General features: G+C 47.1%; 12 protein-coding genes across 12 annotated transcripts; 7 read left to right on the top strand and 5 right to left on the bottom strand.

Annotated features, from left to right (window-relative positions):
* Positions 1-1,807: 1,807 nt before the first annotated feature.
* Positions 1,808-2,965, top strand: EYB26_008290 (uncharacterized protein; the record flags this gene model as incomplete). The annotated part of the gene is made up of 4 exons (XM_054267545.1): positions 1,808-1,890; positions 1,958-2,363; positions 2,415-2,609; positions 2,672-2,965. 4 exons carry the CDS (start codon positions 1,808-1,810, stop codon positions 2,963-2,965), a joined length of 978 nt encoding a protein of 325 aa, XP_054123520.1.
* Positions 2,966-4,749: 1,784 nt separating this feature from the next.
* Positions 4,750-5,318, top strand: EYB26_008289 (uncharacterized protein; the record flags this gene model as incomplete). The annotated part of the gene is made up of 3 exons (XM_054267544.1): positions 4,750-4,752; positions 4,890-5,229; positions 5,284-5,318. The coding sequence occupies 3 exons, from the start codon at positions 4,750-4,752 to the stop codon at positions 5,316-5,318; spliced, it is 378 nt and encodes a 125-aa protein (XP_054123519.1).
* A 1,287-nt stretch (positions 5,319-6,605) lies between these two features.
* Positions 6,606-8,687, top strand: EYB26_008288 (uncharacterized protein; the record flags this gene model as incomplete). Its single annotated transcript, XM_054267543.1, has 2 exons — positions 6,606-8,065; positions 8,120-8,687. 2 exons carry the CDS (start codon positions 6,606-6,608, stop codon positions 8,685-8,687), a joined length of 2,028 nt encoding a protein of 675 aa, XP_054123518.1.
* Positions 8,688-8,749: 62 nt separating this feature from the next.
* EYB26_008287 (uncharacterized protein) lies at positions 8,750-10,016 on the bottom strand (the record flags this gene model as incomplete). The annotated part of the gene is made up of 4 exons (XM_054267542.1): positions 8,750-8,817; positions 8,891-9,186; positions 9,267-9,448; positions 9,510-10,016. 4 exons carry the CDS (start codon positions 10,014-10,016, stop codon positions 8,750-8,752), a joined length of 1,053 nt encoding a protein of 350 aa, XP_054123517.1.
* Positions 10,017-10,301: 285 nt separating this feature from the next.
* Positions 10,302-11,062, bottom strand: EYB26_008286 (uncharacterized protein; the record flags this gene model as incomplete). Its single annotated transcript, XM_054267541.1, has 7 exons — positions 10,302-10,485; positions 10,546-10,586; positions 10,638-10,670; positions 10,728-10,752; positions 10,805-10,838; positions 10,904-10,957; positions 11,032-11,062. 7 exons carry the CDS (start codon positions 11,060-11,062, stop codon positions 10,302-10,304), a joined length of 402 nt encoding a protein of 133 aa, XP_054123516.1.
* Positions 11,063-11,682: 620 nt separating this feature from the next.
* Positions 11,683-12,342, bottom strand: EYB26_008285 (uncharacterized protein; the record flags this gene model as incomplete). The annotated part of the gene is made up of 7 exons (XM_054267540.1): positions 11,683-11,747; positions 11,814-11,883; positions 11,947-11,973; positions 12,035-12,069; positions 12,122-12,155; positions 12,219-12,241; positions 12,312-12,342. The coding sequence occupies 7 exons, from the start codon at positions 12,340-12,342 to the stop codon at positions 11,683-11,685; spliced, it is 285 nt and encodes a 94-aa protein (XP_054123515.1).
* Positions 12,343-12,702: 360 nt separating this feature from the next.
* EYB26_008284 (uncharacterized protein) lies at positions 12,703-15,502 on the top strand (the record flags this gene model as incomplete). The annotated part of the gene is made up of 4 exons (XM_054267539.1): positions 12,703-12,930; positions 13,031-13,744; positions 13,957-14,229; positions 14,279-15,502. 4 exons carry the CDS (start codon positions 12,703-12,705, stop codon positions 15,500-15,502), a joined length of 2,439 nt encoding a protein of 812 aa, XP_054123514.1.
* A 1,019-nt stretch (positions 15,503-16,521) lies between these two features.
* EYB26_008283 (uncharacterized protein) lies at positions 16,522-19,107 on the top strand (the record flags this gene model as incomplete). The annotated part of the gene is made up of 4 exons (XM_054267538.1): positions 16,522-16,966; positions 17,028-17,204; positions 17,258-18,268; positions 18,323-19,107. 4 exons carry the CDS (start codon positions 16,522-16,524, stop codon positions 19,105-19,107), a joined length of 2,418 nt encoding a protein of 805 aa, XP_054123513.1.
* A 1,019-nt stretch (positions 19,108-20,126) lies between these two features.
* Positions 20,127-21,214, top strand: EYB26_008282 (uncharacterized protein; the record flags this gene model as incomplete). Its single annotated transcript, XM_054267537.1, has 3 exons — positions 20,127-20,271; positions 20,333-21,120; positions 21,185-21,214. 3 exons carry the CDS (start codon positions 20,127-20,129, stop codon positions 21,212-21,214), a joined length of 963 nt encoding a protein of 320 aa, XP_054123512.1.
* A 385-nt stretch (positions 21,215-21,599) lies between these two features.
* Positions 21,600-22,306, top strand: EYB26_008281 (uncharacterized protein; the record flags this gene model as incomplete). Its single annotated transcript, XM_054267536.1, has 2 exons — positions 21,600-21,767; positions 21,857-22,306. 2 exons carry the CDS (start codon positions 21,600-21,602, stop codon positions 22,304-22,306), a joined length of 618 nt encoding a protein of 205 aa, XP_054123511.1.
* A 208-nt stretch (positions 22,307-22,514) lies between these two features.
* EYB26_008280 (uncharacterized protein) lies at positions 22,515-23,947 on the bottom strand (the record flags this gene model as incomplete). Its single annotated transcript, XM_054267535.1, has 7 exons — positions 22,515-22,534; positions 22,587-22,989; positions 23,039-23,113; positions 23,173-23,469; positions 23,536-23,607; positions 23,707-23,738; positions 23,800-23,947. The coding sequence occupies 7 exons, from the start codon at positions 23,945-23,947 to the stop codon at positions 22,515-22,517; spliced, it is 1,047 nt and encodes a 348-aa protein (XP_054123510.1).
* Positions 23,948-25,042: 1,095 nt separating this feature from the next.
* Positions 25,043-26,867, bottom strand: EYB26_008279 (uncharacterized protein; the record flags this gene model as incomplete). Its single annotated transcript, XM_054267534.1, has 5 exons — positions 25,043-25,255; positions 25,304-25,402; positions 25,465-25,614; positions 25,664-26,757; positions 26,837-26,867. The coding sequence occupies 5 exons, from the start codon at positions 26,865-26,867 to the stop codon at positions 25,043-25,045; spliced, it is 1,587 nt and encodes a 528-aa protein (XP_054123509.1).
* Between the last annotated feature and the right edge of the window lie 775 nt (positions 26,868-27,642).

Here is a 27,642-nt window from a genome sequence, read left to right as displayed (position 1 = left end):
GATGGAAAGGTTGAAGAATACTCCGAATTTCTCATTTGCGGGATTTAACAGCGTGCAAGTAAGCCCGAGGACTTGATTTACTTCTGTTGTTTGTAGCAAAGAAACGCAGCATTGAAGGGGGCGACGCTTGGAGAAGGAGAGGGAAAGGAAAGAGGTGTGCGAGTCAGTGGAGGTTTTTTTTTTGTAGTGTGGTATTTTTCTGCCATTTGAACAGTGACCGCCTAATAATAGTGAGATCTTTTATTGGCTGGTTCAAGCGACATATAAATCTTACTGCCTCAGGCCTGAAGGCATTAAGTGGGTCTTCGAGGTTCTTGTGACACGTGAGCCTGAAAAGGGGGATGTTGTTGGCTGCTGCCTGGCTGTTCATCTGTGCGCAGAATATTTTCTACTGATCTATGAGCGCGGCTGGTTTTTGAATTTCGATAAACGTCAGTCATCGACTCACCAATCTCTGAGCTACGTAGTAGATCTGTACAGAGTCGAGTAGTGTGGCTATGGAGGCTAGAGCGAGGCACAGTTCAGCCTTGCAATGGAGAAGCATGGCATGGCATGGCACTAAGGTGATTTGCTGATTGGCATGTCCAGACTCCACGGACCAAATACATGAACCATAACAGAAGTATACTACATGCGTAGTATGCAACGAGCCAATATATCGCTCAAAATTCATGGACAGAGCCAAAGCATCTAGGTAGCTATTGTAGCAAACCCGATTTCACCAGCCACATATGTATTCAAGTCAACCCATCTCATCATGTTCATGAAAAATGTCTGACCTGATGTCGCACACTCTGTAGAGTTGGAGACTAGACATACTTGGCAATGCAAAAGTAAGACACTCCGAGTGCCGAATGGAGCGATTTTCCAGAACTCTGATTAGTCTCTGGTGCTGTCACTTGGACTGTCTCAGCCTCCTCCAAAACTGGCCGATCGGACTAGGCATTCCAACGCCAACCCTTGTCACGAATCTACGCGATGGTCTTAGGGGTGGCGTATCTATAAAGGTCTGATATGGACTCTGCCTGAATAGCATGATAAATATTGACACTTGACACTCCCGTACGGAGTCTTCAACGATCAATCCAGGTACCGTGCCGGAGTGCGGAAAGGCCAGAGCGTGGGACAGAAGGCCCACTGACCCACCCGTCCCTTCCTCAGGCTGAGGCAGCGTGCTTTCCTCCTGGGACTAGTTCCCTCCAAAAACTTTTCTCCATCCTTTAACGTTAATTGTTGTTGACTTGTCTGCTGTCCGTCGTTGTCCTTCTTTATCACCAATCCTATTCATATCACAGGCTTTCCGCGCTGTAATTATCCAACATTAACAACAACTAACTTCAATCCTCCCTGTCGTCGCTCGTTCTTTCCAGAAATCGCGCTCAGTCTCCTTTGGCCAACCATCTCCCCGCATATAGACCACCCCGACCGCTGTGCTCCATATTGCTGTTTCACCAAGTCACGCCAATCTACTCCCAGATAACCAGACAACCTGTCAACAAAGGACATACAGCATCTTATATTGTGAATTTGATACGCGTCAACAATATTAATCATAACCATACTGCAAACTACCAACTGTGACTGTCATCTCATTTGACTCAGTGGGATACCGCCAAAACCGCCGCTTCCAATTCCTCTTAACGAACCAGACTCCGTGTCGACGGAGCAAGTTTCCAAAATTCCTTCGCCGCAGTCCCGAGCCTCGTTGCTCGGAGGAGCGTACGACACTTCTTACCGTGCCTCGGGCGGCCCATTCCACGAACGCTCAGGCTATAGACAGGTCCATGGACCTGAGCGAGTGAGCAGAATGTATCTTCCGAATTCAAAATGGACGTGGTTGTTTGTTGTGACTTCTGTGGTCCAAGCAGCTATCATTCTCGGCCTTGAGTCGTAAGTTTATTTTTCCCTTCTTACGCTGCACTGACTTATTTAGAGACTATACTGACTGTTGTTGTAGCTATGTATTTGCTACTTTTCAAATTAACCATGCCCACTTCGACAACTCAGCCAGTTCTTCAAGAACCCTTCCGACGTTTCTATCGCTGTACCTTTTCGGTTTCATCTACGAATTAGTCTTGGTCTACGATGCTTTGCGTCTCAAAAACACAATTCAGATCATCGGAATCTGTCTTTGCAACATCGGACTGCTCATCTATGGTGCTTTGCAGATAGAACAGGTATCCTTGGATGAGGGCCTCTTCCATCAAACCAGACCGGTCTTGATCGCGATTCCTGTAATAATCACAATCGGCTCGATGATTTTGGCATTCTTAGCCTGGAAGTTGTATGACGAATTCGCTTGGACAATTTATAAACACATCAGTGCCGATTTGCGAATGAAGCGGCGGTATTTGACTTATCAGGTACGTTATTCTCGGCCCACGCCGTAACTTCTTGTTCTAACTGCAAAACAGATCTACATCGCCTTGTTGAAGTTTGATTTTTTCTTCTTCTTGGGTTTCACCGTCCAATTCGTCGTTATCGTAACCGGGAAAACCGATGTCGAGTTTGGTTTGACTCTGGCTGCTATTCCGGTGACGATTTTGATTTTATTCCTTGCCGCAGTCTTCACGAGACGGGAGAACACGCTCGGCATGTGCGCTGTTATTGTAAGTTTCAATCATTGAATCGCGATAACACCCAGTGCGCAAGTACTTACATTGATACCTAGACACTTTATGTCGGTGGTCTGGCCTACTTCCTTTTCAAGCTTGTACGCATGTACCAACCATCTCGATACCTTGAGTATATTGCTGCTCGACGATCATTGACCTTCTTCGCCATTATTACCATCCTTTTGATCATTGCAACCATCGTGAACGCCATCGTCTGCACAGCCAATTTCCACAAAGGACTTAAACCACATGTTATGACGACACGTAAATCTGACGACGATGAAAAGGCCACGGAATTGGGCACCAGAATGCCCGGAGAGAGCGTCCCTAGCCGCATGATGATTGATTGATCTTGCAACTAGTCGGTTGAGGGGCTCGTGACCATCTGCAGTATGGTACTCCAAGAATTCCCAGAACAAATTTCCAAAACACATGCATATACCCTATACGCTTTTCAAATCTACATAAATGAACGCACAATCTGGAGACCGGCACACCAGTTTGCCTGATCTGACAGATATTGATACGATGATACCACACTCTTGTTTATACCCTTGCTCTTATGGCTGCGATCTGCCATTCAATGTTCCTGTATTTCCTTCTTTCTTTGCTACTACCTTAGGAAACAGAAAATATATCGTTTTTTTTCCCCATGACAGACGGCGGTTCAGCTTCAGGACTATTGTGGCACTCATCACCGCACCTGTATACATCTTCAGATTCTGCACTTCGCTCGGTAACTCGCTGGGCGCGAGTCGAATTAAACTACTGTTGATCGATATCGTAGGAAACATACAGATTATATCAAGTCATAGCTCTGCTGTTTGGTACACAGGAATGTACCTGATGTGCACCGGCTCATAGTCAGCATTCAACGTTGTTCAAGCCTGGATTGCGAGCACAAGTCCTCGCACCAGAACCAAGAGAGCCGATGTGTATGCATTGGTCAATCAATTCATGCCTCTAGTAATTCATCCAATATCTATGGCTCCTACTTCTTCCCGAGTCGCGACGCGCGCATATTTTGGCCTGGTGGTATCATTTTTGCTAGGCTGTTGGGGCTACATCTGATGCGTCTGAATTCTAGGGCAGCGAACATGAAAAAAAGAACCGGATGATGTAACAAGATACATATAAATATCTCTAAGTAGGTGCAAACCTCGGGTGTTAGGTCATTAGTGCTGGTACTAGCAGACATATAACTTCAAGATATCAATTATCCCTCTGATTTCTTGCTGACCCGCTGTTGAAAGGGTTTGGTCTACGCGACTGAGCTTGCAGCAGATAATACTAGACCCGAGGTTTCATTGTCTTACACGGCCGAGGAGATGGTGATGGCCCGATTTGCTAAGCTTTTGATATGCAAATAGTTTGAAAGAATCATAGTGTGTAGTGAATAAGACGAAGCACATTTTCGCTAATAACACATTTTAGTATCAGAAATAAAGATATTTTCAAAAAGTCTGACTAGCTCTTGGTGGGCATAACCAAGAAGACGATGACACCAGTGAGTTTCAAATATCTGACAAAGAAGAATTTGTCTCATTAGTTACCCTGCGTCTGACTTAGAGTTGTTTATGTCAAACGTACAATAAAACCGCTCTTTATATAGCAACCAGGCTGAATACCGCATACTACAAGGTCGTGAAGATGCTGGCGGATTGAGGCAATGTAGATCGAAGCAATGCTGAGATAGTTACTTGGAGAGTTCGAGTGATGACCGACCTCCACTATATGTATCCGAAACTCACACTTCCAGGCAGCCGCAGTCAGAGTGGCATCGTAGATCTTTCCTGCTACAAAGTGCACGATGCTCACAGGAATACCGGTAGTCTTCTATCATGGTATGTCTTTTACTTTTCTTCAAGGTATTGAATTAGTTCAGTCAAATGTGTGAGTCCGATCTGGGATATCTGCAGAGTGGAGCGCAAGCTAAGGTCAGTCTAACCGGTAACAGTTAGCGTCCCCCGGAGCGTGACCCGTGGCCTTTTGCCAACCTCAAATTCCACGACACTCGACACAGTCCCTATTCACTTGTGTGACCATCATCAACTTCAACTTCAATTCTCTTCTTGTCACTCATTTGCAGTCAATTCATATAATAAATAGAAAGAATAATAGTTTTGCTATCACAATGGTAAGCAGTCGCCGATTCTGATTCCGCTCATTGTGTCTACCGAATCCTCAATGGCTATTGTCCAAGGAGTCAGACGAGCAATCCGACTCCAAGACACAATTGAAAAGATACATTGCTGATTGATCTACTGCATACAGGCATCCCCCCGTGCTTCATCTCCTCTTGCATCCGGCACCGAATCCGGCCCAGACAGCAAGGTCGCTGCTGGCGCCGCCGCATCTGGCTCTGCCGTCAACCGTCCTTCATCACCTACTCCCCCCGGTGGTCCTCGTACTGCTCTCCGTCGCCGCGCTGCTGCCGACCACAAAGAATCGCTGCGTAACGCGCGACCAACCTCTACCCGTGCTGCTGGCGCCGGTGGCTCGTCCGGTACTATGTTGAAGCTCTACACTGATGAGAGCCCCGGTCTCCGAGTTGACCCTGTTGTTGTTTTGGTTTTGAGTTTGGGATTTATCTTTTCTGTTGTTGGATTGCATGGTATGTCGATATATCCTATGCGAGGAAAGACCTGATGGCTGACATTATCTACAGTTATCGCCAAGATTACTCGCAACTTCTCTTCATAAATAACGATCTCATCGCCTCCATCAATCGTCAAGCGGATTTGACATGAGGCAAATCCGTCATACCTCGTCCTACCTCTTCTTTAGCAGAACTACCCAACCTGCTTCCTCATACCAATACCCCTTTTCTCGATCTCACTTTGCCGAACTTCTTGATATCCGATCGAAACGCGTGCATCAGCGCAATTGTGTAGAGATTATATAACCCAGAAAGCTTTCTGTCGTACGGTCATGAGCTTACAGCCTATTCTCTTTTGTCTGCATCGAAAAATTCTAGCATGTCATTAGCAACGATGGGAAGGAAGGAGAATTGCAATCTGTATTATATCACATGATATTCCATAATGGAGTTGTCTTATTCTGGCCGGCCATGCTTGTTTTCTGCTGTGGTTAGTTGATTCTACTACGTAAGCAAGGTGCAGTGGACAGACAGGGGGCAAACTGCCGCGAACTGCCTATTTTCCAGGCGTTTGGCGGCTCATCCTAAAAATTGCACGAACTAGGGCATGACGTGATAGTCCACGGATAGTTACAGTCAGGGCGATGTTTCATAGGATCATTAAGATTGATAAGATGACAAAAGGAACGAGAGTCCGGAGTCATGCTGCAGATAGGAAATTAACGGCGGCCCATATAACTACCAGAAATACGAAGCTGCATTCCGAGCGTGTTTTCTTATCTTTCGATTGAACCAATTAGAGAGCGGTTTATACGTCACGTGACAATTTCCCCGATAAGATTCCACAGCCAGCCAATCATAGCTCCCCATTCGCCCCGTCACGGACGGTACAGGACGATCCTCAGGCCCACAACCGAGGATGAGTATAATCTTTTTCCAGACTTTAATCGCTTTACCGTTCAACAAGACCCTTAAACCCTTTGGACTCTCTCGCTAATTCCCCGGGCCTCCACGCTATTAGACCATAACTCTGCGATGACTCGATCACAATGACAAATCCTTATCAGCAATGCCTGCTCCATATGGCGATTTGGTGCCGTTTGTGTGCGTCTGACTCGTCGGAACTCGCCGCACCATGATTGCTCTTACTTTATTCAGACCTTGGCTATACACACACTTACCACTGTTCATATCATTTTAGTCTCAACTAATCAGTATTGTTTTGATTATGACTCTGTCTGATGCATCCATGGCTGCGAAATCGGAGTCTGGCCCCGGCCACGTCTGTATCATAAATAGATACTTATATAGACATATACCCTGTCACCTCTCGCTGACTGTTTCTCTTGGTATCATTCGATCTTCATAAACATTTTAATCTAGCGAGCAACATGGCTGAAGCTCACTTCACGGCCCCTCTCAGCCAGGGCTTTGGCTACGGCATCGTGGTCGGCCTGGGATTTGCTTTCGCACTGTTGATGATCTTCATCACCTGGGCTCTGAAACGATACCAACATGAAGTCCAAACATCAGAAATGTTCTCCACTGCCGGTCGTACCGTTAAGTCTGGTCTGGTCGCATCAGCAGTCGTCAGTAGCTGGACATGGGCCGCTACACTCCTCCAATCTTCCACTGTCGCCTACGAGTACGGAGTCTCTGGTCCATTCTACTATGCAGCCGGTGCCACGGTACAGATTCTTCTATTTGCGACCTTGGCCATTGAATTGAAACGCCGCGCCCCCAACGCTCACACTTTTCTTGAAGTTATTCGAGCTCGTTACGGTACCGTGGTGCACTGCGTGTTTATCGTGTTTTGTCTCATGACCAACGTCCTTGTGACGGCCATGTTGTTGACTGGAGGATCCGCCGTGCTCAATGCGCTGACTGGTATGCCAACACCTGCTGCGTGTTTCTTGCTCCCCATCGGTGTGGTCTTGTATACCGTCTTTGGTGGAATCAAGGCAACCTTCATCACCGATTATCTGCATACCATCGTCATTGTCGTCATCATCTTCACCTTCGCGTTCAACACATATGCCGTGAGCCCCATCTTGGGATCTCCCGGCAAGGTGTATGACATCTTGACGGCGGCTGCCAAGGCCAATCCCGTTGATGGAAACTCCGGTGGCAGTTATCTGACCATGCATTCTCGCGAGGGAGGAATCTTCTTCGTGATCAACCTGGTCGGTAACTTTGGAACCGTCTTCTTAGATAATGGATACTACAACAAGGCTATCGCTGCTAGTCCCGTGCACGCATTTCCTGGGTATGTCATCGGAGGCTTGTGTTGGTTCGCCATTCCCTGGCTTTGCGCGACAACCATGGGATTGGCAGCGCTTGCGCTGCAAGGAAACGCAATCCTCAGCCCAACGGACGTTACTGCTGGTCTTGTCCTGCCGTATGCCGCAGTAGAAATGATGGGCTACGGTGGTGCTGTCGCCACAACACTCATGGTCTTCATGGCCGTTACATCTGCGTTTTCCGCTCAATTGATCGCTGTCTCTTCGGTGTGTACTTATGATATCTTCCAAGCATACATCCAACCATCAGCAAAGGGCAAGAAACTCGTATGGATCTCTCACATGGCCTGTGTCGTTTATGCATTGGTCATGGCTGGATTCGCCACTGGACTTTACTATGCTGGCGTCGGAATGGGCTATTTGTATCTGCTCATGGGCGTTATCATCTCGTCCGCAGTCCTCCCCGGGGCTTTGACTCTGTTGTGGAAGGGACAGAACTGGGTTGCAGCTGCACTGTCGCCTCCATTGGGTCTGGCCTGTGCTTTGATTGCATGGTTGGTAACGGCCAAGTCGTTGTACGGAGAATTGACCGTCACCACTACCGGATCCAAGTATGTCCTTTTATTATCTTTTGTCTTTTTCATCTGACTAATTGTTATAACTAGTTATCCCATGCTGGCAGGCAATGTCGTCGCCCTCCTCAGCCCCGTCATCTTCATCCCCATTTTAACGCTGATTTTCGGCCAACAAAACTACGACTACGAATCGATGCGCAGTATCCGCAAAGTCGACGACTCAGATGTCGCCGCCGAAGCACACGTGGATTTGGAGCTGATCCCCGGCGAAACAACGAACTTTGCGCAGGACATGACCGAAGAAGAAACCCACAAACTCAACCGTGCCGCATTCTATGCGCGCGCACTCACCGTGATCATGACGTTGTGTCTGTTGATTCTCTGGCCAATGCCAATGTACGGATCGGGTTATGTCTTTAGCAAGAAATTTTTCACGGGTTGGGTCGTTGTTGGTATCATCTGGTTGTTTGGGACTGCGTTTGGTGTGGTGATTTTCCCGTTGTATGAAGGACGGGATAGCATTGTATATACCGTCAAGGCGATGTGGTTGGATGCGACGGGCAAGAAGAAGCCAGTTAATGCGATTCATGCAGCTGTCGAAAGGGAGGAGGAAAGTGGTCAAGCGACGCCGGAGGAGAAGTTGCCTGTCAAGACTTGATTGATCTTTGATAGTTATTGATTCTAAATCTAATAATATACACGTTCTATGCTTGTTATGCTCTATGCCCTGCTACCCATAATCTCCTCCACATACTCAGCCACATAAGGAACCACATGCTCACTATGTCCTACACCATTATCAATCAGCTCCTCTTCCTCCAAACACGCCCAGAAATGCAAAAGTGAATTGAGTCGACATACCAATCGAAAAATCATGTGGAATCACCACACTCCCCTCATCTCCATCCCTACTCGGATCAATCCTCGCCTTTAGATCCAGCGCCTCTTTGCCAAACGCTAAAGGACCACTAGGGTCGCAATATTTGTACATAAATGCATCGCGCAACTCGTTGTCGACCCAGTGGTCATTTGCGCCGAAGAAGATGCGTATCGGGAATTTTTTCTGTTGCTGGTGCTTGTGGTAAGATGCAATGCTTCGGAAAGCTTCTTCCCAGCGGGAGAGTTTTATCTCGTCGAATTCGAATTTTACCAGGTATCTAGCTTGTACATCAGCACATAAAGTCTTTAATGAGCCGTACGACGATGAATTGGGCGGGGGCGGGGGGGGGGGAGGTACAGAGCTTGAGCAACACCGGTCCGACTACCAAAGAACTGGCGCGTGGTATACAATGCATCCGAATCCGAGGGGAATGCAGTCATGTATCTCACGACTGCATTGGACCAGCTGAGGGGAAGATTGTAGACTGCATTGGCGATGAAGGACATTATGCTGGGGAGGTATTTCCATGTCGCTACTCCCTGTTTTCAATGTCAGATCATGCAACTTCAATAAGGAAAAGGGAGAAGGGTGAGGGGGTACCGCAGCTTTGACTCCCCTCGGACTTTTGGCAAGGTCCGGAATCGGTGGGAAGAGATGTATGTTTCCTATGATTTCATAGTTCTGCTTTTCGTCTTGGGCAGAAGAGGTGTATAGCCGTTTCATTATCTCTGCAATAACGAACGTGCCGAATGAGTGGCCTATAAGAATGACTTTTGGTTTTGTCTCCGCCAGCATGTCTTTTGTTCCGCCGTTGATATATTCTTGTAACTGGTCAAGGCAGAAGGTTACTTGTTCGGTGATGTCGTACAATTTCCCATCATTTTCTTTTGAAGACGAATTTTCTGTTTCGAATCCGGCATAAGAACAGCCTGCAATGTTAAATTGGGTTGTTGATGGTGCCTGGTTGAGGGCGGAGTGTAGTAGGGACAGGAATTTGGCGTAGTATTCTACTAGCCCGGGGTTTCCGGGGAGGAAGAAGATGTGGTATGGCGATGCACTAGGAGAAGGGAGACTGATGAAGTCTCGGCAGTGGTGTATTTGTGTCATTTTGTTACGACTTTAGTCGTTGATGATCTGGCAGGATAATGTGAGGTTCAAGAGGTAGTTAAGGTGCTTACATAGTGGGCTTGCGGCGGGTCCTCGCCTCGGTCAGTTAGTGAATACCAACAAGAACCTGCCAAAATAGCCGAAATCAATAACAAAAGAAATAGTATTATTAAGAATGACGCGACAAAAGGAAATGCTAAGACAAGCATGCATATTAAAAAGTCTAGAACCACGCTTCCAAATTCCCCTTCCCAACTCAATCACGAACTGCTCTGGAGCATCGATTTACTTGTATACATGCCCAGCATCCTGATTCCCTCCTGACGCCACAGGCGGACCACTCTGATATCCAGCTGGGGGTTGTTGTCCTCCTTGATATGCATATTGCGGTTGTTGTGGAGGCCCATAGGCCGGACCCCATGACATCCCAGGCGGAGGTTGTGTTGTGGGCGTGATATCAGGTCGTATGCTATGAAAATTGTTAGATACTTTACGCATGATGCGAGCTGGATTGGCTAGAAGGGCGAACCTTAGGTCTTGAGTGAATCCGCATCGGTAACATCGTACTTCCTATTTTGACTGTTAGATTTGATGATGGCATGTTGGTGACAGACAACTGACCCTGTACTTGTGTGTCGATAATGGGATTACAGGCTGTTGTATACAAGTCAGATAAGACTCTTTTTTCAGATAAGATTCAACCAAACTCACAATAAAACAGATTGTGAAAAACGGCCTATCGAGCTGATTAGTAAACCGTCTTGAAAATAAATAGAGGCGCTACTTACCATCTCGTTTCGCAATGTCCATCCCAGTTTCCGCCTGTCAGAAGAATCAAGTCGTCAGAACATCCGCGAGTCAATATCCGATATAGTCCATGAACATACAGTTTTGACAATGGGCTCGAACATTTTCGTATCCCTCAAGTCGCGATTGGATGTCTGTAACCTAATTAGCTTGAATCCTTGCTGTGGAGTACAAACCCAGAGCGGGAATCGTAGGTATGGAGTCTTACCGTAGGTTCCGAAGGTAATACAGAACGCCATGATTCCGAATCTGAGTGCTTTTACTTTTCGTGATCTGAGTTCACAATATCAAAGTCAAGATAATTAAGTTAACTTAATGCCAGAGAGAGTCCGTTGAGTCATAGTTATCATGTTAGTTAACAAGTTAGTTAATGTAACTTAAGATACCGCAGGTGTAAAGGAGACCAATGACATGGGGCTCAGTAGATGAAGGCGCTGTGACAGTGGCGGCTTGGCGTTCACATGACTCTCAGGCATCTCTTTGATCTTTTCATGGTTTTTAACTAAGGTTACTCCTGTATTATCTTTTAGAATTAAAACATTGTTGATGATCATTTTAAGTAGGTACGCTGCATCAATCATCAAGTAAAAGTAGGAGACTAAAAGACTAGAGTACATTAAAGCTCGGCTACCAGGGGTGAAGGCATGGGTATCCAGATCAAATATCTCTAAGCAAACTATTTCAACACAACTCATACACATCTTTAGAATTCGAGCTGAAAGCGCCGTCCACGAACAATATCCTAAACGCCGCCGCCGCCTGGCATGACTTGTTCTCGTCCCATCATCGCCGGTTTGTTTCCAAGCTTGTTGTTCTAGCTATCGCGTATCGCGGGTTCGCAATTTTAACGGCGGGGATATCATTGGGTTTTGAAAAGGAGGATTGCGCAGTGGCCGAGGTAGAAGTAAATGAAGTGTTTCGTCTCTGCGTGTAGATTTAATCAGTGGAAGGAGGACTTTGGACAGATGCTTGAATAGACGGGGCACCCACCGTGGGTTACGAAACTGCCAAAGTTGCGGCCGACTATGCAGTGCCATGTGGCGCCTTTGCGTGAGTCAAACTGTGAAGTGGTGTCAGGGGCACGTCAGAAGACAAGGTGGTGGTATGGTTGGTTGGTGCCGACCTCTTTCTTGATGTGTTGTGCGATATCCTAACCGGAAACAATAACGTAAGCATTCGAGATATGTAAATCTAGAATCGGCTGATCCTACCTTCTCCATGTGAAATTTCTCCATAGCCTCCGTTGCTATTACAAGTCAACTTCCATGCTATGTCTCAAACGCAATTCGATTCCGTACCAACTTCAATAGCCTCCTGCTGCATATCTTCGGTCTACGATCATCATCTCGTCAACCATCCGTTTTGTTGAAATTGTTGTCTAAATATGCGACGTACCATATCGACCGATCTGACATGAACTGCATCGTTGCTTGTTAGTCAATGCGTTTGTTTTGGCGGTATGGTACAGGCGAGGGGCTTGCCACTTACCGGCCAGCTTATCTTGTTTTTCTGTCGCCATGGCTGATCAAGAAGAACTTTGTATAGTGTGCAGAAATAAGTACCGATGAAGAAAGCTCAAAAGCGTTGGTAGTAGTCACAAGAAGTGAATAATTGATTGTTTTGTTCAATTCGCCTTCTCCAGGCTCAGCATAATCGGAGATGCTATACCACGCTAGGCCCGCTCGGGATAAGGCGCCTCGGTTCTTGGCGCTCTCCGTCATTCTATTTCTCACCGCTTTAAGGGAAGGCAGAAAAAAATATTATATTATTTTCTGTGGTTTATTTTTTCTCATCTTCAACACAACCTCTTCAACCTTAACAAGTCTTCTCTCATCTTGGTATCAGCACCCGCGATTAATTTTGCAAGCGGACTGACAAGATGGAGAACACAAGAGTATTCGTCTCTGGCCTTCCGCCTACCCTGTCTAATGAAGACCTGGGAAAGCATTTCTCGTCTCGCTTCCCAGTGACGGATTCCCATGTCATCCCCAATCGTCGAATTGGCTTTGTGGGATTCAAAGACGCAGAAATTGCAAAGGAGGCTGCTAAATATTTCAATAAAACTTTTCTTAGGATGTCCAAGATATCCGTGGAAATGGCTCGTCCAGTGAGTGCCAATTCCTTTGTCTGCCTTTTTTCCATCCGAGCTGACGCATGATGATTGAAAGGTAATTGTATGATGATGTATGTAACTAACCATAGAGCAGGCTGGAGAAAGCAAACCTACTAGAAATAGAAATCAGTTCCACCGAGACAGCACATCCGAAGCTAGTAACCTGAAACGAAAACGTGATGCAGAGAACCCCAAAGATGACGCCAAGTTGCAAGAGTTTCTCAATGTGATGCAACATCCTTCAAAGACGAGGACTTGGGCCAATGATGATATCATCCCTGCTGCTACAACTCCGTTGGAACCTGTGGTTGTTGAAACACAAGACCCGAGTCATGAACAGCCATCTCGACCGGTCAAAAAGTCTAAAGTGGTCGAAACGGAGACCCCACGTCAGGCCACAAAAACGTCAGCCGTGCAAACTGATACAAATGGTGACGGAAGTCAGCCTGAAAGAGGTGACAAACCCGAAGGAGAAGCCTCCGAAGAAGAAGATCAACCAAAGTCCGACATGGATTGGCTTCGGTCAAAAACCAGTCGTCTCTTGGGTCTTCTAGATGAGGAAGAACAAGAAGAGTCCAGCCCGCAGCCTGCTGCACCTGCTAATAATACCGTTGAACCGATCGAGGAAGAAGATAGCGACGAGGTTGAAGAGACACTAGTTGCAGAAGAGCCTGCAGAGGAAAAAGATTATAATGCTGATGTCGAGCTTATCCGTATCTCCGGCCGACTGTTCCTTCGGAATCTCGCCTATGATGCTACCGAAGCGGACTTGGAGACCATCTTCGCTCCCTTCGGAAAGATTGACGAGGTAAGTTTTGACTTTCATTCATTCTGTGGATACGATTCGAGATAGTTGCTCGCATGATGATTATCCTGATAGGGACATCTGATATGCAAAGCATACGTGATGTGAACAGGAAGAGTATTTTAGTAGATGCCTCTTAGAATCTGAAGAGCACAAACTATCTCGAAATCTGCAATTATCATTTTCTTTGGTGGTCAATGGCTTACATCTCTCAGATACATGTTGCTTTCGACACCCGCACAACCTCCAGCAAAGGCTTCGCCTACATACAATATGTGGATCCTTCATCGGCAATTGAGGCGTATAAGAACCTCGATGGAAAGGATTTCCAAGGTCGCTTGCTTCATATTCTACCAGCCTCGGCCAAAAAATCATATAAAATCAATGATTACGAATTGTCCAAATTACCGTTGAAACAACAGAAACAGGTCAAGCGGAGAATGGAAGCTTCTTCATCTACCTTTAACTGGAATTCTCTTTATATGAATGTAAGAGATGACAACTCTACTGTTGAATGAATCATGCTGACTTTTCCAGTCCGATGCAGTCATGTCATCTATTGCAGACCGACTTGGTGTTTCGAAGTCGGATCTGCTTGACCCTACATCTTCGGATGCTGCTGTAAAGCAGGCACATGCAGAAACGCATGTGATCCAGGAGACAAAAGCATATTTCACTGCGAATGGTGTCAACATAGATTCTTTCAAGCAGCGCGAGCGCGGTACAACTGCAATTTTAGTCAAAAACTTTTCTTACGGCGTCAAGGCTGCCGAGATAAGAAAGCTGTTTGAGCCTTTTGGGCAGTTAACCCGCTTGCTCATACCTCCTAGTGGTACGATTGCTATTGTTGAGTTTGCAAAACCTGACGAAGCTTCAAAGGCTTTTAAAGGATTGGCATATCGCAAGTTGGGCGATTCAATATTGTTTCTGGAACGTGCGCCGAAGGATCTGTTTGAGTCACCACCCACAGGGTCGGCTCTAATTGCAGGCGTTGAGGGACCTGAAGGGAAATCTCAAGGATTCTCCGCTGCCGAAACATTTGCCGCGGAGGACAACGAGCCTCAATTGCCTACATCAACACTGTTTGTCAGAAATCTTAACTTCACTACAACCAGCGCACGTCTTTCGGAAGTCTTTGCATCATTGGATGGCTTCTTGACTGCCAAAGTCAAAACGAAAACCGACCCGAAACGACCGGGAGAGACGCTCAGCATGGGTTTTGGTTTCATCGAATTTCGGACCAAGGAACAAGCCCAGGCAGCCTTGGCGGTTATGGATGGTTACACTCTGGATCAACATAAGCTGGTGGTCAAGACGTCTCACAAGGGCATGGACGCAGCAGAATCTAGACGACAAGAAGACACGGCCAAGAAAGTGGCGGCGAGAAGAACCAAAATTATCATCAAGAACTTGCCATTCCAAGCCACCAAGCATGACGTGCGATCCTTGTTTGGCGCATACGGACAGCTTCGGTCCGTGCGAGTTCCGAAGAAATTTGATCGTTCAGCTCGTGGTTTCGCTTTTGCAGACTTTGTAAGCTCTCGCGAGGCAGAAAATGCCATGGATGCTTTGAAGAATACCCATCTTTTAGGCCGAAAGTTGGTGCTAGAATATGCATCTGCGGAGGCAATTGATGCCGAGGAGGAGATTCGTAATATCGAAAAGAAGACTGGCCAACAGTTGGATAGACAAAAACTGCAGAGTCTTACTGGAACAGGAAGGAAGAAGTTTGTTGTAGGGGCAGCAGAAGACGAGGGTTAATAATTGTCTAGAGCCTGTCGATAGGGTTGAATACAGGAAAGATGGCCGAAAGTCCAGAGTTGAAGTTGTATCCCTTGCGTGGTGGATCTTGTCTCTTTACATCGCATAGGCTCCCCCTTCAACACGTTCTCCTTCATTAGGGTTGCTGCAGTATGCATTACCCGCAGAGAACCTCGTGCTTCCCGCCTTAAACCGCAAAATCAGGCACAGCTTCGATATTCCTCCTTTTCCGCGCACCTTTAGTCGAAATTCACGTCCTTTCCACACTACTACGTACCTTGAACGCGGACACAAATCAGGATTATTCTGTACCTGAGTGACCTACATTCTTGTCGGTTGGCCTTTAATTTCAGCAACATTCTTGCACAACCGCACTTTTGCTGATTGTTGGTCAACCAACATTCCTGGACCGCCATCGCCACTGAGCGTCAACACTACCATCATGGCACTCTTATGTGCCTTATACCAATTCTTCGACGTCAACTGGTCGCAGTATTCGCGGAAATTCTCCGAGTGGTCCTTGACTGGGTCGCGCCGTCTGGTTGCCCCTTGCTTACCTCAGTATCTTGAACACCATGCCCCTCTATGTGAACCCTTATCAGGGCAGTAAGGACAGAAAGCTGTCCTAATGTGTTCCTGTCTAGTTCTTGCAAATGGCCAGCCCTGAAGTCGCGGTCCCGCCTCGGTCGCGATTAGAGAGCGGGAATACTGTAAAGGGGAAGCATGTAGTCCAGACAGTTTCTTTAGGTGTAGCAGGGTTCTTATGGTCCCCTTAAACAGGATAATACACAGAGAATGGTCTACTATAAACACCATCTTTTCTGCTCTGGCATTCGCACATTCTCTTTCCCAGTTTCCAACATTCTCTTGTAGCATTTTACGTTCTTGACATCTTTTCTTCCGTCCAGTGTGCCTCCCAAGTGTGTGTGAGGCCGTTGGCATTGTGACCTCTTGCTCTTGCTGTTTGGAATTCCAGTACCATTCTTGCGAAGAGCGACGTCCTAGTCCTGGTCCACGCTATGGCTGACTGGCAAACCGAGTCATTTGTACCTCAAACTCAATCCTCACTCGATAGTGTTGGAGGAGTAGGAGGAGGTGCTCACAGAGCTCTCCAGCACACTTCAGGCAATGTCCAAGCATACGCAGATGCTGCTATGCATGGAGATGCTGGCAGTCGTGATGACCCTCTCCAGTTGGCTCTAAAGTGTCCTCCTGCTCCTGTTCCGTTCCATCATTCGATATCAAGTACCAGTCTGCATGATAGCCATGTTCTTGCGGCGCGTTGGCAGGCAAAGAAGCTACGTCGGCTCCAGTCTGCGGCTCATTCAATGCCGACAATGCGTCCAAAGCGCAGCTATTTGAAGTCTCAGAAGTATTTGGAGTATAGGGCGCGACCGCGTCGTGATACTGGCAAGGATGGAGAGCCGGTTTGGTCGGATGCATTGGAAGATGCATTTCAACAAGGTGAGCACAAGTCCATTTTGGCCGTACCATGAGTTGAGTGCTAATAGCTGTATGATACTAGCCCTAGAAGCAAATCCTCCGATGGGCCGAAGGAAATGGTCTGAACGCGGAAAATCATATGGACGCAACGAGTTGATTGCGGAATACATATACAAGTTGACTGGAAAACGCCGGACAAGGAAGCAAGTCTCGAGTCACCTGCAGGTGCTGGACTCTTTCCTCAAGGGTGACCCCGAGTGTAAGTGATGCTCGTCAACATGGTAATGACTTAGCTTGCTCACGATGTTCAAGGGGAGAGACTTGTTCGTGAAAAGGCAGACGCACCCAACACACAACCTCCAACCACCAATCCCGAATACCGAACCTCCATCGATTATCAACTGTCAAGGAGTTTCAACACTCAGCCACAGTCTGCATGCCCTGACTATACCGCCTCTTCTCATGCTTACAATGGAGACCTCCCAACCCCTATCACACTAGGCTCAAACATATACGATACTAACTCTCATCTAATCCATGCTTTCAACTTCGATATGTGGGTCAGTGCGCCCCAGCAGGCAAATAGGATCGATAAAGCGTTGCATGTATACACTCGGCTACAGGGAGAGCAACATCGTCCGGTAGCACTTCCCATGCCTCTGGAGAACCTGCCTGGATGGCGCACGTCTTTTCCTTATCTTTCCTCTCTTGTCGACGATCCCACATCTTCATTTGACTGCGATATCATACTGCTGGAGGTGAATCTTCAGCTTATGACCGACTTCCCTCCTCCTGGCTCTCGGCTAGGTATACAACTCGATCTGGATTTTGCACATCCTACAATGGGCGACGTTTCTCTCGTCAGTCAAATGGAGGACTGGGCTTGCAGCACCCATCTCTACGAAGGAGGGCAAAAGATGCAGGAAACATACCACGATCTTCAAAAGGCATCATCCACAAAGATCAAGCCATTTTTTGAGTCCTCATGGTGGGCGAAGCTATTCACCCAACTGACACAAGAGAAACAAATGGCTGAAAGCTCTGGTCAACCAGATGCTGCTCAGGCCGCCGATGACCATACAAGGCAGTTTTTCCGGTCTCTTTCTGCTATCCAGGAGTTGACCGCTATGCCAAGTAGCAGTCATCGTCGCATGTCAAATAGTTTTGGCGCTAATCCCCAAGGAGGAGATGATCGCAAGCGAATGGCAATTCTTCTGTGGAAGTTCCGCCAGACGCGGCCTGGTGAGGTTGGGACTACGACTTGGAGACGTCTCATTCCGCCACCTGAGCGTAGCACGACAAATAGTCCCCAAACAGCAGCCGGTATTGATTTGCCACCTCTCGCTTTGGATTCATTGCTCTCTAACAAGCCGCAAGATAATATTTATCACGGGAACTCTCATGGCAGCTTTCATCATCAACACAATCATCAACCCCCAGCGGCAGTTAGTTTGCAGCAACAGTGGCCGGTCTATGCAGACTCTCAAGACAGCGTCACTAATATGTTCGGTGCTCAGGGGTCGTATGACTTCTTGGGCAACATCACCAAAGCAGATGATGGTATAGTGGACAAGACATCGGTGACATCAGTTCTAGACTCATTTACTAGTCTCGCATCGGAAAATACACAGGCCGGCAGTATTAATGTCTCTTCTGCAAGCGACAATCTCTTCAGCGTCCATGAGCTCCCCTTGTCTTCTCATTCTCATCTCGCGGGATACGGTCTCAGTGGGCATAATAATCACTACATGCAATCACAGAACATCCACGACAGCAACAACAATGTCCTGAACTCCATCTTCGGCACTACAGCACCATCTATGCATGGTATTTCTCATACCCAAGGACCATCCATGTGGGAGTCACAGGGAACAGGAGCGTCTCTCCATCACGACCTTGGCACCGAGAACTACGGCCACTTACATTTCCCTTCGAGCAGCCATCATCAACCTCCTCACCAGCACCACCATCATTCTCATCACTCCCACCATCAAGTTCCTGAATCCCGCGAACACCAAAGCAGCGGTCTGGAAGGCATACTACCTCCCGACGACTTGATCGACAAGTTAGTCGGCAGCGTCGCGACTAGTGATAGTCATTTGGGTGGTGCAACTACTGGAAACGCACGGTATCCAGAGTCCAATGCAGTTGAGACCGTGTAATGATTAAAGACTTATTTTAATGATCTTCTTTTTCCTTTCTTTCATTTATTCCCCCTTTTCAATTTTCATGTCTTTCTTAAGGATACTTATTTTTACATGATGGCGTTAAGGGCTGGAACAGACTCGGTGAGGTCGTTTATAATTCCCACATATGTTCTTGAGTCTTTCATAATTTCATTTACGTTCAAAAGAAGAGCAGCTTTCAGCTTTACTTGGTTAAAATGATTCTATATATCTATATATAGTCCTGTGCACGGAGTCGACTCCGTTGCTTGACCGGACGTCTGTCTTAGGGCTTCGGGTATCACGAGTCATTCTTTCTCCAGACCGATGGCTAGTTAATAGTTAACTAACTAATGGCAAGTCCTTCTTAGTCTTGATTACTCAGGATTCTAGCGGATTTACAAAAACTCTGTTCCTCTTATTATCCGCTAAATGGACCCATCACTTCCATGCACATGATCTAGAAGACCTTGAAACACGAGGTAAAATGCAAATCCTCACGACTTTAGCCGCCATCCCCACCGGCTATTTTCGTCCCGGGTAAATTCAACTTTTCCCGATCCCCACACGAGCAATTGGATTTAATAGAATGTACCTCTTACAACGGAGAATGGCTGCGTCAGACTTCTAAAAACGCGGGTTAAATAGCTCGAACAGGATCTGCTCTTATAGGTAATCAATCTTGAATGCGCCACTTTGTTTGGCTGGTCTTGCCAGTATGGACACCCCGCTCCGCGGGTTTGCCTGCCTGTTAGCCATTGCCCCTCTATTTGTTTCATTTTGGCTAAGGTAAAGTAGACTGTGACATACTACGATAGGTTCGGCATCGGAGAATGGGATGAATGTGGAGTGGCCAGGGAATTTAGGAGAAAGATATAGAGTGGTTGCCCCCGGGGACTCGTATTCCTATTTAAATTCTACATTTTCATCTTCTCGTTTTCTTTCTTTCCTTCCTTTTTTTTTTACAAAAGTACTATACCCGTCGTTAGACACAACCAACTATATACACCTTCAAAATGTCTTCTCCCGTCGTCAAGCTCAACAGTGGTTATGACATGCCCCTCGTGGGCTTCGGTCTGTGGAAAGTCAACAATGAGACCTGCGCAGACCAGGTCTATGCAGCTATCAAGGCTGGCTACCGTCTTTTCGACGGAGCTTGCGGTAAGCATATAAACACCGGCGCATTGATTGACCAATCCTGATTATGTATGAAATGAATTAGACTACGGAAATGAAAAAGAAGTCGGCCAAGGTATCGCCCGCGCTCTTAAGGACGGCCTCGTCAAGCGCGAAGAATTATTCATTGTCTCCAAGCTGTGGAACACCTTCCACGACGGCGACAAAGTCGAGCCTATTGCCCGCAAGCAACTCGAGGACCTGGGCATCGAGTACTTTGATCTTTACCTAATCCACTTCCCCGTCGCTCTCAAATGGGTTGACCCTGCTGAGCGCTACCCTCCCAGCTGGACCGGCGCAGACGGTAAAATCACATTCAGCAATGCCACTATCCAGGAGACATGGCAGGCAATGGAGTCGCTGGTCGACAAGAAACTCGCCCGCAGCATCGGCGTTAGCAACTTCAGCGCTCAGCTCATCATGGACCTCCTGCGCCATGCTCGCATCCGTCCCGCCACACTCCAGATTGAGCATCACCCATACCTCCAACAGCAGCAACTCGTCAAATATGTCCAGAACGAGGGAATCACAATCACCGCATACTCCTCCTTCGGACCCTTGAGTTTCATCGAATTGGACATGAAGAGAGCCCACAACACACCTACCTTGTTCGAGCACAACGTCATCAAGTCTGCTGCTGAGAAGTATGGAAAATCCCCCGCTCAGATCTTGCTTCGATGGGCCACTCAGCGCAACATTGCCGTTATCCCCAAGAGCAACGACCCTGCTCGTCTCGCCCAGAATTTGGATGTTACCGGATGGAATCTGGAGGAGGCTGAGATTGAGGCTATTAATGGCTTGGACTTGGGATTGAGATTCAACGATCCTCTTAACGTATGTCCCTTCTCCACTCCCTTTTCTTGCTACGTGTGAAATGAAGCTAACTTTCTCTCAATAGTACGGTTTGTACATTCCTATTTTCGCATAGACTCACCTCGCTTGGATAGCGGGTGTGACGAGTAAGCCCGTTCTGCAGATAGATGAATGATGAAAATTATGCACATATGGATTTTTTGATATCAGACATGAAATTGTAGCGACAGTATTTGAGATGTGATCAGACTCATCAGAGATCGTAAGCGTAGAGGTACCTAGTCGGAGAATAATAGTACAAAACCAACCAATCAAATCAAACAATGGAGATCTCCAATTTCTTATCCCCGATAACTACCGTAGGTACGGCTTGTCCGCAACTTTTAACCGCAACTACAACTCAAACCACCGACGAGAAACCATGTGAAAGCAACCATCCCCATATCTGAAACGCGATTTCGGAGATATGAACATCCATTAAAACAAAATATCTACACACCATGAACCCCGCCCGGCGCATCCTCAAAACCCCTCGCTCAGCCATCACCCTCTTCAGCCGCCAGATTGACATTCAAACAAGCCAGCCATTGCGCAACATCGCAGAGCGGAGATGTCTATTAAACGCCCTGCAAAAGTTTGGCGAGGTCGCCACTTTTCTTCCTGACAAAGTGAGTTTCTTTCCCCCACTATCAAATTTAAGAATCAGATGAGAGGAGGATAGAGGGGGCTGATTTATGCACATCGGTGTTTGTTTTAGGGCGGCGATAAATCCAAGATATCAGCGATCTACGAGACGTCTGAAGCAGCTTCCAAGGCCGTTGATGCATCTCCATTGACGCTTCTACTTCCTCAGCATCCGCCGCCGACTCCGTCTCGCGTCGACACTCCGGCCCGTGATGTACATGTGAATGCCAACGTTACATGCGCCATCAACCCAGCCACATATGACCACGAGAAACAAATCGACAGAAATCCATGGAATAACATTCATACGGGCTATGCATGGGATGGGAATAATCCAGTGATCAAGGATGATACTCGGATACAAGATGTGATTGCTGCGGGGGCTCCGAGAGGTGTGTTTGCGGATGGAGTTATTGATACGTCGCATTTGCGCAGTGGGCAGGATGAGACAGTAAAGAATATGGATAAAAGGACGAAGAGTGTGGAGTTGAAGGGAAGTTTGCTGGCGTTGTTGAAGGAGTAGAGGTGTGATTTATGATACCCCACTAGTTATATGCAATTTTGGGAGAATGATAGACAATATCAATTGATTGATTAAGGACCCTGTTCTTGCAACGCCGTCTAGGATACTTGTGTAAGTGTAAGAGAAAGAAGCCATGTGATATCAATACGTAAGGTCATTATTATATCCGAATCTAGCCACCCCAATCCCATCAACCATGCCCTAAGCATTAAGAAATGCGCACGTAGGCTAGGCCCTGTTAGCATCCATCACTCTCAACAAAAAGAAGTAACAAACTTACTAGCATCAATCTGCTTAATCTGCGGCAACGCAAGCCGGATCTTATTCCTATACAACGCCGGGCTCTTCAATTGCAACGGGTTCCCCTCAAAGTACACCGTTTCCAGCTTCTTCTTATCACTCAATTCGCGCTCAACTTCCTCAAAGCTCGACAATCCGTTGCTTGACGCCCAGACTTCTTCTAGTTCAGTCAGTTGTGAGATTCCTTCGAGTTTTGTGACTTTATTGTTTGAGAAGTCGAGGACACGGAGGTTTTTGTTGTTCTCTAAACCGGAGAGGTCGGTGAGTGCGTTGTGGGAGATGTAGAGTTCTTCGAGGTTGGGGAGCTCGTTGAGGCCGGTGATGCTGGTGAGACGGTTCGATTGGATGGAGAGAATTTTAAGGTTGGAGAGGGATGATAGATTCTATGTCTGTCAGTCGCGAATTGCATCAGAGGCGATAGAAGAGACGTACCTTCATCTCTGTGATTTTATTCTTTCCCAGCCACAATTGTTCCAGCGCCTTGAGATTATCCAATCCTTGAATCTCCTACTTCAATCAGCATCGTTTTCCTACCACCACCACTTTTCTCTTGGAAGAAAACAAACCCTAATCCGATTCGCCCCTAACTCCAAATTCCTCAAATGCACCAACTCCTCAAGCCCCTCTATCGTCGAAATCCTGTTTTGCACAAAAAAAATGTCGGTCAACTTTGTCAAATGCGACACATTCTTGATATGTTTGATCTTGTTGAAACTCAAATCGAGCAGCGTCAGATTGACCAGGTCGTCGAGACCCTTGACGTGACTGATGAGGTTGTCGTAGAGGTCGAGCTCTTTGAGGGTTGCGCCGAGGGTGGAGGGGAGTTCGATGCGGCTGATTTGATTTTGGCGGAGGCATAGTCTCTGTATTTCGAGTAAGGCTTTGTTCTTGGTGTCAAATCGCGGGCGAGTCGGCGTGGCGTGACTTACCTCGAGCTTGGTGAATCGTTCTAGCTTCAACGCGGTGATATTTGATATTCGTAAATGTACCAGGTCTATATCCTTCACGCCGTGTATCAGTAAGTCGAACTACAACTCAAAGCTCTTGCCAGTATGGTTGTTCTCCAAAAGATGGCAACCCCGCAGTAAGACAAAACGTACTTCGGCGTCAGGATCCTCGTCCTCGAGTAAATCTATACGAGAGCAAGAATCAGCACAAATAGAAATCTCAGCTAGCAGAAAGAAAATAAATACCTTCATCCGCATTAATCTCCTCAACAGGCGGAGCATCCTCATCTGAGTAATCTGGATCCTCCAAAGCTTCCGGATTGGCAAGAACAGCTCGGCGATTCTCCGGGTCGTCGAGTCTCAGTTTTCCGTCCCAGCCATTTCGGTCCTTCATATTGAATGCAGTATTTCTCTTTGGTTTTGAATAGTGGTTGAAAGGTGAAAGCTGGCTGCAAGTAAGTGGTAAGGTTGAGGAGGATGACGTCGAGGAAGGAGGAGATGATCAATTAATTCATTGCTTTAACTTTTTTTGCGGGGAAGAGCTGCCGAGGGTCACCGCTAATGGAGCAGGCAGAACCGTTAACTTAAATAGTTACATCTACTCCTACTGTATGTTTAAAAACGACGCAACTTGTCCATGATTGATTGAATTACAACTCGTGTATATACATCGCACAACTAGCAACAGTGAAATGAAGTACATGAGATTATGTCCGTGCACACTGTCCGAATGTCAATTTCAAGCGGACATCTGAAAGTATCGTATCGTACTCTCCTCTCAGTATTGATAAACAGAACGATGAGAACAATGAAACATATTTTTGACAACAATCAGTTCGAATAATCAAGTTAAACGGAAAGAAATCGAGAAATCTGGGGGAATATGGTCGTGCAGTTTTAACTCAAAAGCATCAAAACAAGGGGGCAGGAAAAAACGATAGAGATATGAGACTGGAATAAAGATTGAATGCGTAAAGCTGAGCAGATCTTGACTGATGACCAGAATCAGACGCCCGTATAATGCTCAAGATGGTCACAGAAAATAGAAAAGAGAAAAGTCGGACAGCAAGCTCGCTTGGAGCAGGGATTAACGAGGCCAAACAAAAACGGTCTCAGCCGTCATCGAGATTCAAAGTGCACTAGGCAAACATGCGCCAACATGGAGAAGAAATACAGAAAGATGAAGAAATGAAGGGAATAGAGACTGCTCAACAATGCTGAATGTAGAGGGATGGTAGGGGTAACCTGAATGTAAACGACTTCCAGTCGCCATGTTAGATGTGAACCACATCTGGGATAAAGTCCATTGCAAGCTTTCACGGTGGTCGGTCTAAAGCGGTCGCCATGATCAAGGACGGAGGCGATGAGAGAAGAGAATATAAGGAATCAAAAAGGTCAATGCTCGGAAGGAATATATGTAAATCAGAGATAAACAACGAAAGAAACGCTTGAAGAGGAGGCCAAAGTAGAAACGATATACGGAACTTTATTATAATGCAACATCAAGCACGAGACTGACGTCTTGTACCTGAGCACCCGCAAGATCTTCGAGAACCGGGATTAGGTCGAGCAATTCGTTGTCATGGGCATCTGAAAACCAGCTGCTGATAGGTATGGCGTGTTGAGGGTGGAATATATACGAGGTGGGCGAGTTGTCAATGATGATTGTTTCTCGAAGATCACGACCGACTTGTGACAAGTCCTTCAAACTGTTAGACCCTGAAAAGTTCATGTGTAAGGGTTTACTGACCTTGACATAGTTTCCTTGGTGATTGTAGCAGCTGTCTCTGAACAGACGATGATGGACAACATTGTGGATGTCTAGCTGGTCCAGTAGGGGATCGCCGTACTAAAGAAAAAAAAAACCGTCTTAACATAGGTTGAAAATAGAGGTGATGACGAGCCGCCTACCTTTGAAACTGATGCCGTAAAGACAACGACCTCATAAAGCTCACCAACTCGTTTCATAAATTGATCGACGCCTGGCCGTTTGATGACATAGATATTGTGCCATTGACCTTCAATCTCTACTGGGATCGTAAAATCGGCGCGCTCAAGGACCTATCTCAGTGTGAGCAATATCCAATACTAGTAATGAATAGAAACCCACCTTGAAGCTACTATGCACAAGTGTTTCGTCCAAATCAAGAACCAAACATTTCCGCCCTCGTAAATGCGGTAGAGGCGGGGGAAGCAACCAAGCGCTTTGTTTTCCAGGAGTTGGAGGCGGTCCCGGGAGAATGACGTCCGGTGCAGGTGGTTGAGCGACGACAACCTCGTGCGTCTCCAACTTATGTTCCTCTTCTGCCTCTGCAATGATCGGTGCCTCAGGTATGACAGGACCATGGTTCTCATGCAACAACTCCTCTGATGTCTCATTTTCAGGTTCCTCTTCGATCGCATCCTCATTCTTATCCTTTTTGCTGTCCGATGACGGAACCAAATCTGGCACCACGCCGTATTGGTAGGTGGCTTCCTGTCGCGGTGTCGAAGCTTCTTGCGTCAGGTCCGAACTAGATGGCAGCGCTGTGGACTGTGTCGAAACAGTGGTGCTAGGAGTAGTAATCTCTTCTACCGGCTGTGAACCTGTGTATTCTCCCGTCTTTTCGTCAAGGGGTTCCTGCTCTTTCGACTCTGTAGGCGTCGATTCTGTTCCAGTTGAGACGGGTGATTCCACCGGTTGTCGCAAAGATAGCGGCTGTCTGGGCTCTGCCTTCTTTGCGGGAAGATCCGGTCCATCATTCTCATTATCTAACATCGAAGAGCTGCAGCAATTCAGGATGGAGAAGAACCTTGACTGTGACTTGGGCTTTCGTTCGGTCCTGGCATGATTTGACTCCTCGGTTTGCTCCTTTCTTGTACTTTGATTCTTGTCTTGTTCATTCTGATGCGACCGCCTACTACTTGACTCGCTAGGATCCCTTCGTCTTTTGGTGAGGTTGGTGCGCGAGTTGGCTATCGTCACCGACTCATCTTGCACGGTATCGGTCGTCATTTCCGAATATTGATTTTTGCTTCCCCTGGAAGATGTCCTGGATGGAACAAGCAAAAGCGAACGCTTCTTCTTTGGATGTGAGGATGGCGCGGTTAGGTTGTTCTGAGAATCCGATGCGGACGATGAGTTGGCGGCAGGCGGTTCATGGTCAGATGGCGGAGGTGGTTGCGATTTACCGGCGGAGGGCAGCGACAATGCGAAATCTGGGCCTAAAAGAAGTAAATAATTAATATGAAATGATGCGACCGATGTAGTGGTAGCTCCTAAGCTATATCCAAGGCCACGTACCGGGAACGGTGTTCACTGCGATTGTCGACATCGAACCTGCGTCTGTCATCAACTCCTGAGCTGATGAGGCGCCTCTATCTCTCTCCTACTCTTGCTTTATCGCTCTCTTTCTGATTGGGGGCCAGCAGAATGAGTTCTTTCAAGATGCAGCCGTAGAGGAGTCTCGTAGCTACACCTGACTCAGAGAACCGAAAAAGGTCGATTGGGGAGGTCCGATATGGTTCTGTCCAGAGAGGAGAAAGGCTCGGTCTGGGCAACGATGCAGTTCGGTCTGTCCGTGGATCGCCCAACGCGGATGTCGACAGGCCACTTGAGTTAGCAGGTTAGCGACGAGCACATAATTAACTAGAAGTTAGCTCGGTACTGCGTATTGGGCATTACTTACCGAGCATTAACTGGGTGACTTGTCCGTCGTGGAGGCTGGCAGACTGGCGGTGGTGTTGGTTGACTGGCAGCGAATCGGGCTGGGCTCTTCGCGCCTCCTCAGCATTATTACTTACAAGCGGTAATTACCATACGTGCAATGTACTGCGGCGATGCTGCGAACTACGACTGATGCGTACTAGTATTACCGCGAGCTTAGCTTAGTTGGTCGCTAGTTCCCGCTGGATCAATAATTGATTCTGTCTGTCTCTCTCGTCGCTCGGTGCAAGCTGCTCCGTACAGACGAATATTCGAAAAATATTGATTCTTTAATACAGTCTGCCTCGTGGTAAGAACATCTATGGTCAATTGTGCAAGTAGCTGCACCTCGTCAGTCAGCGAGAAGCTAGACGGGTAGGCTCCGGGGACAGATGGTCAATGCG

The sequence above is a fragment of the Talaromyces marneffei genome, chromosome 6 (genome assembly GCF_009556855.1).
Source record: "Talaromyces marneffei chromosome 6, complete sequence".
NCBI lineage: Eukaryota > Fungi > Ascomycota > Eurotiomycetes > Eurotiales > Trichocomaceae > Talaromyces > Talaromyces marneffei.
Note: the sequence above shows the minus strand (reverse complement) of the source record. Positions and strands in the feature narration are given on the sequence as shown.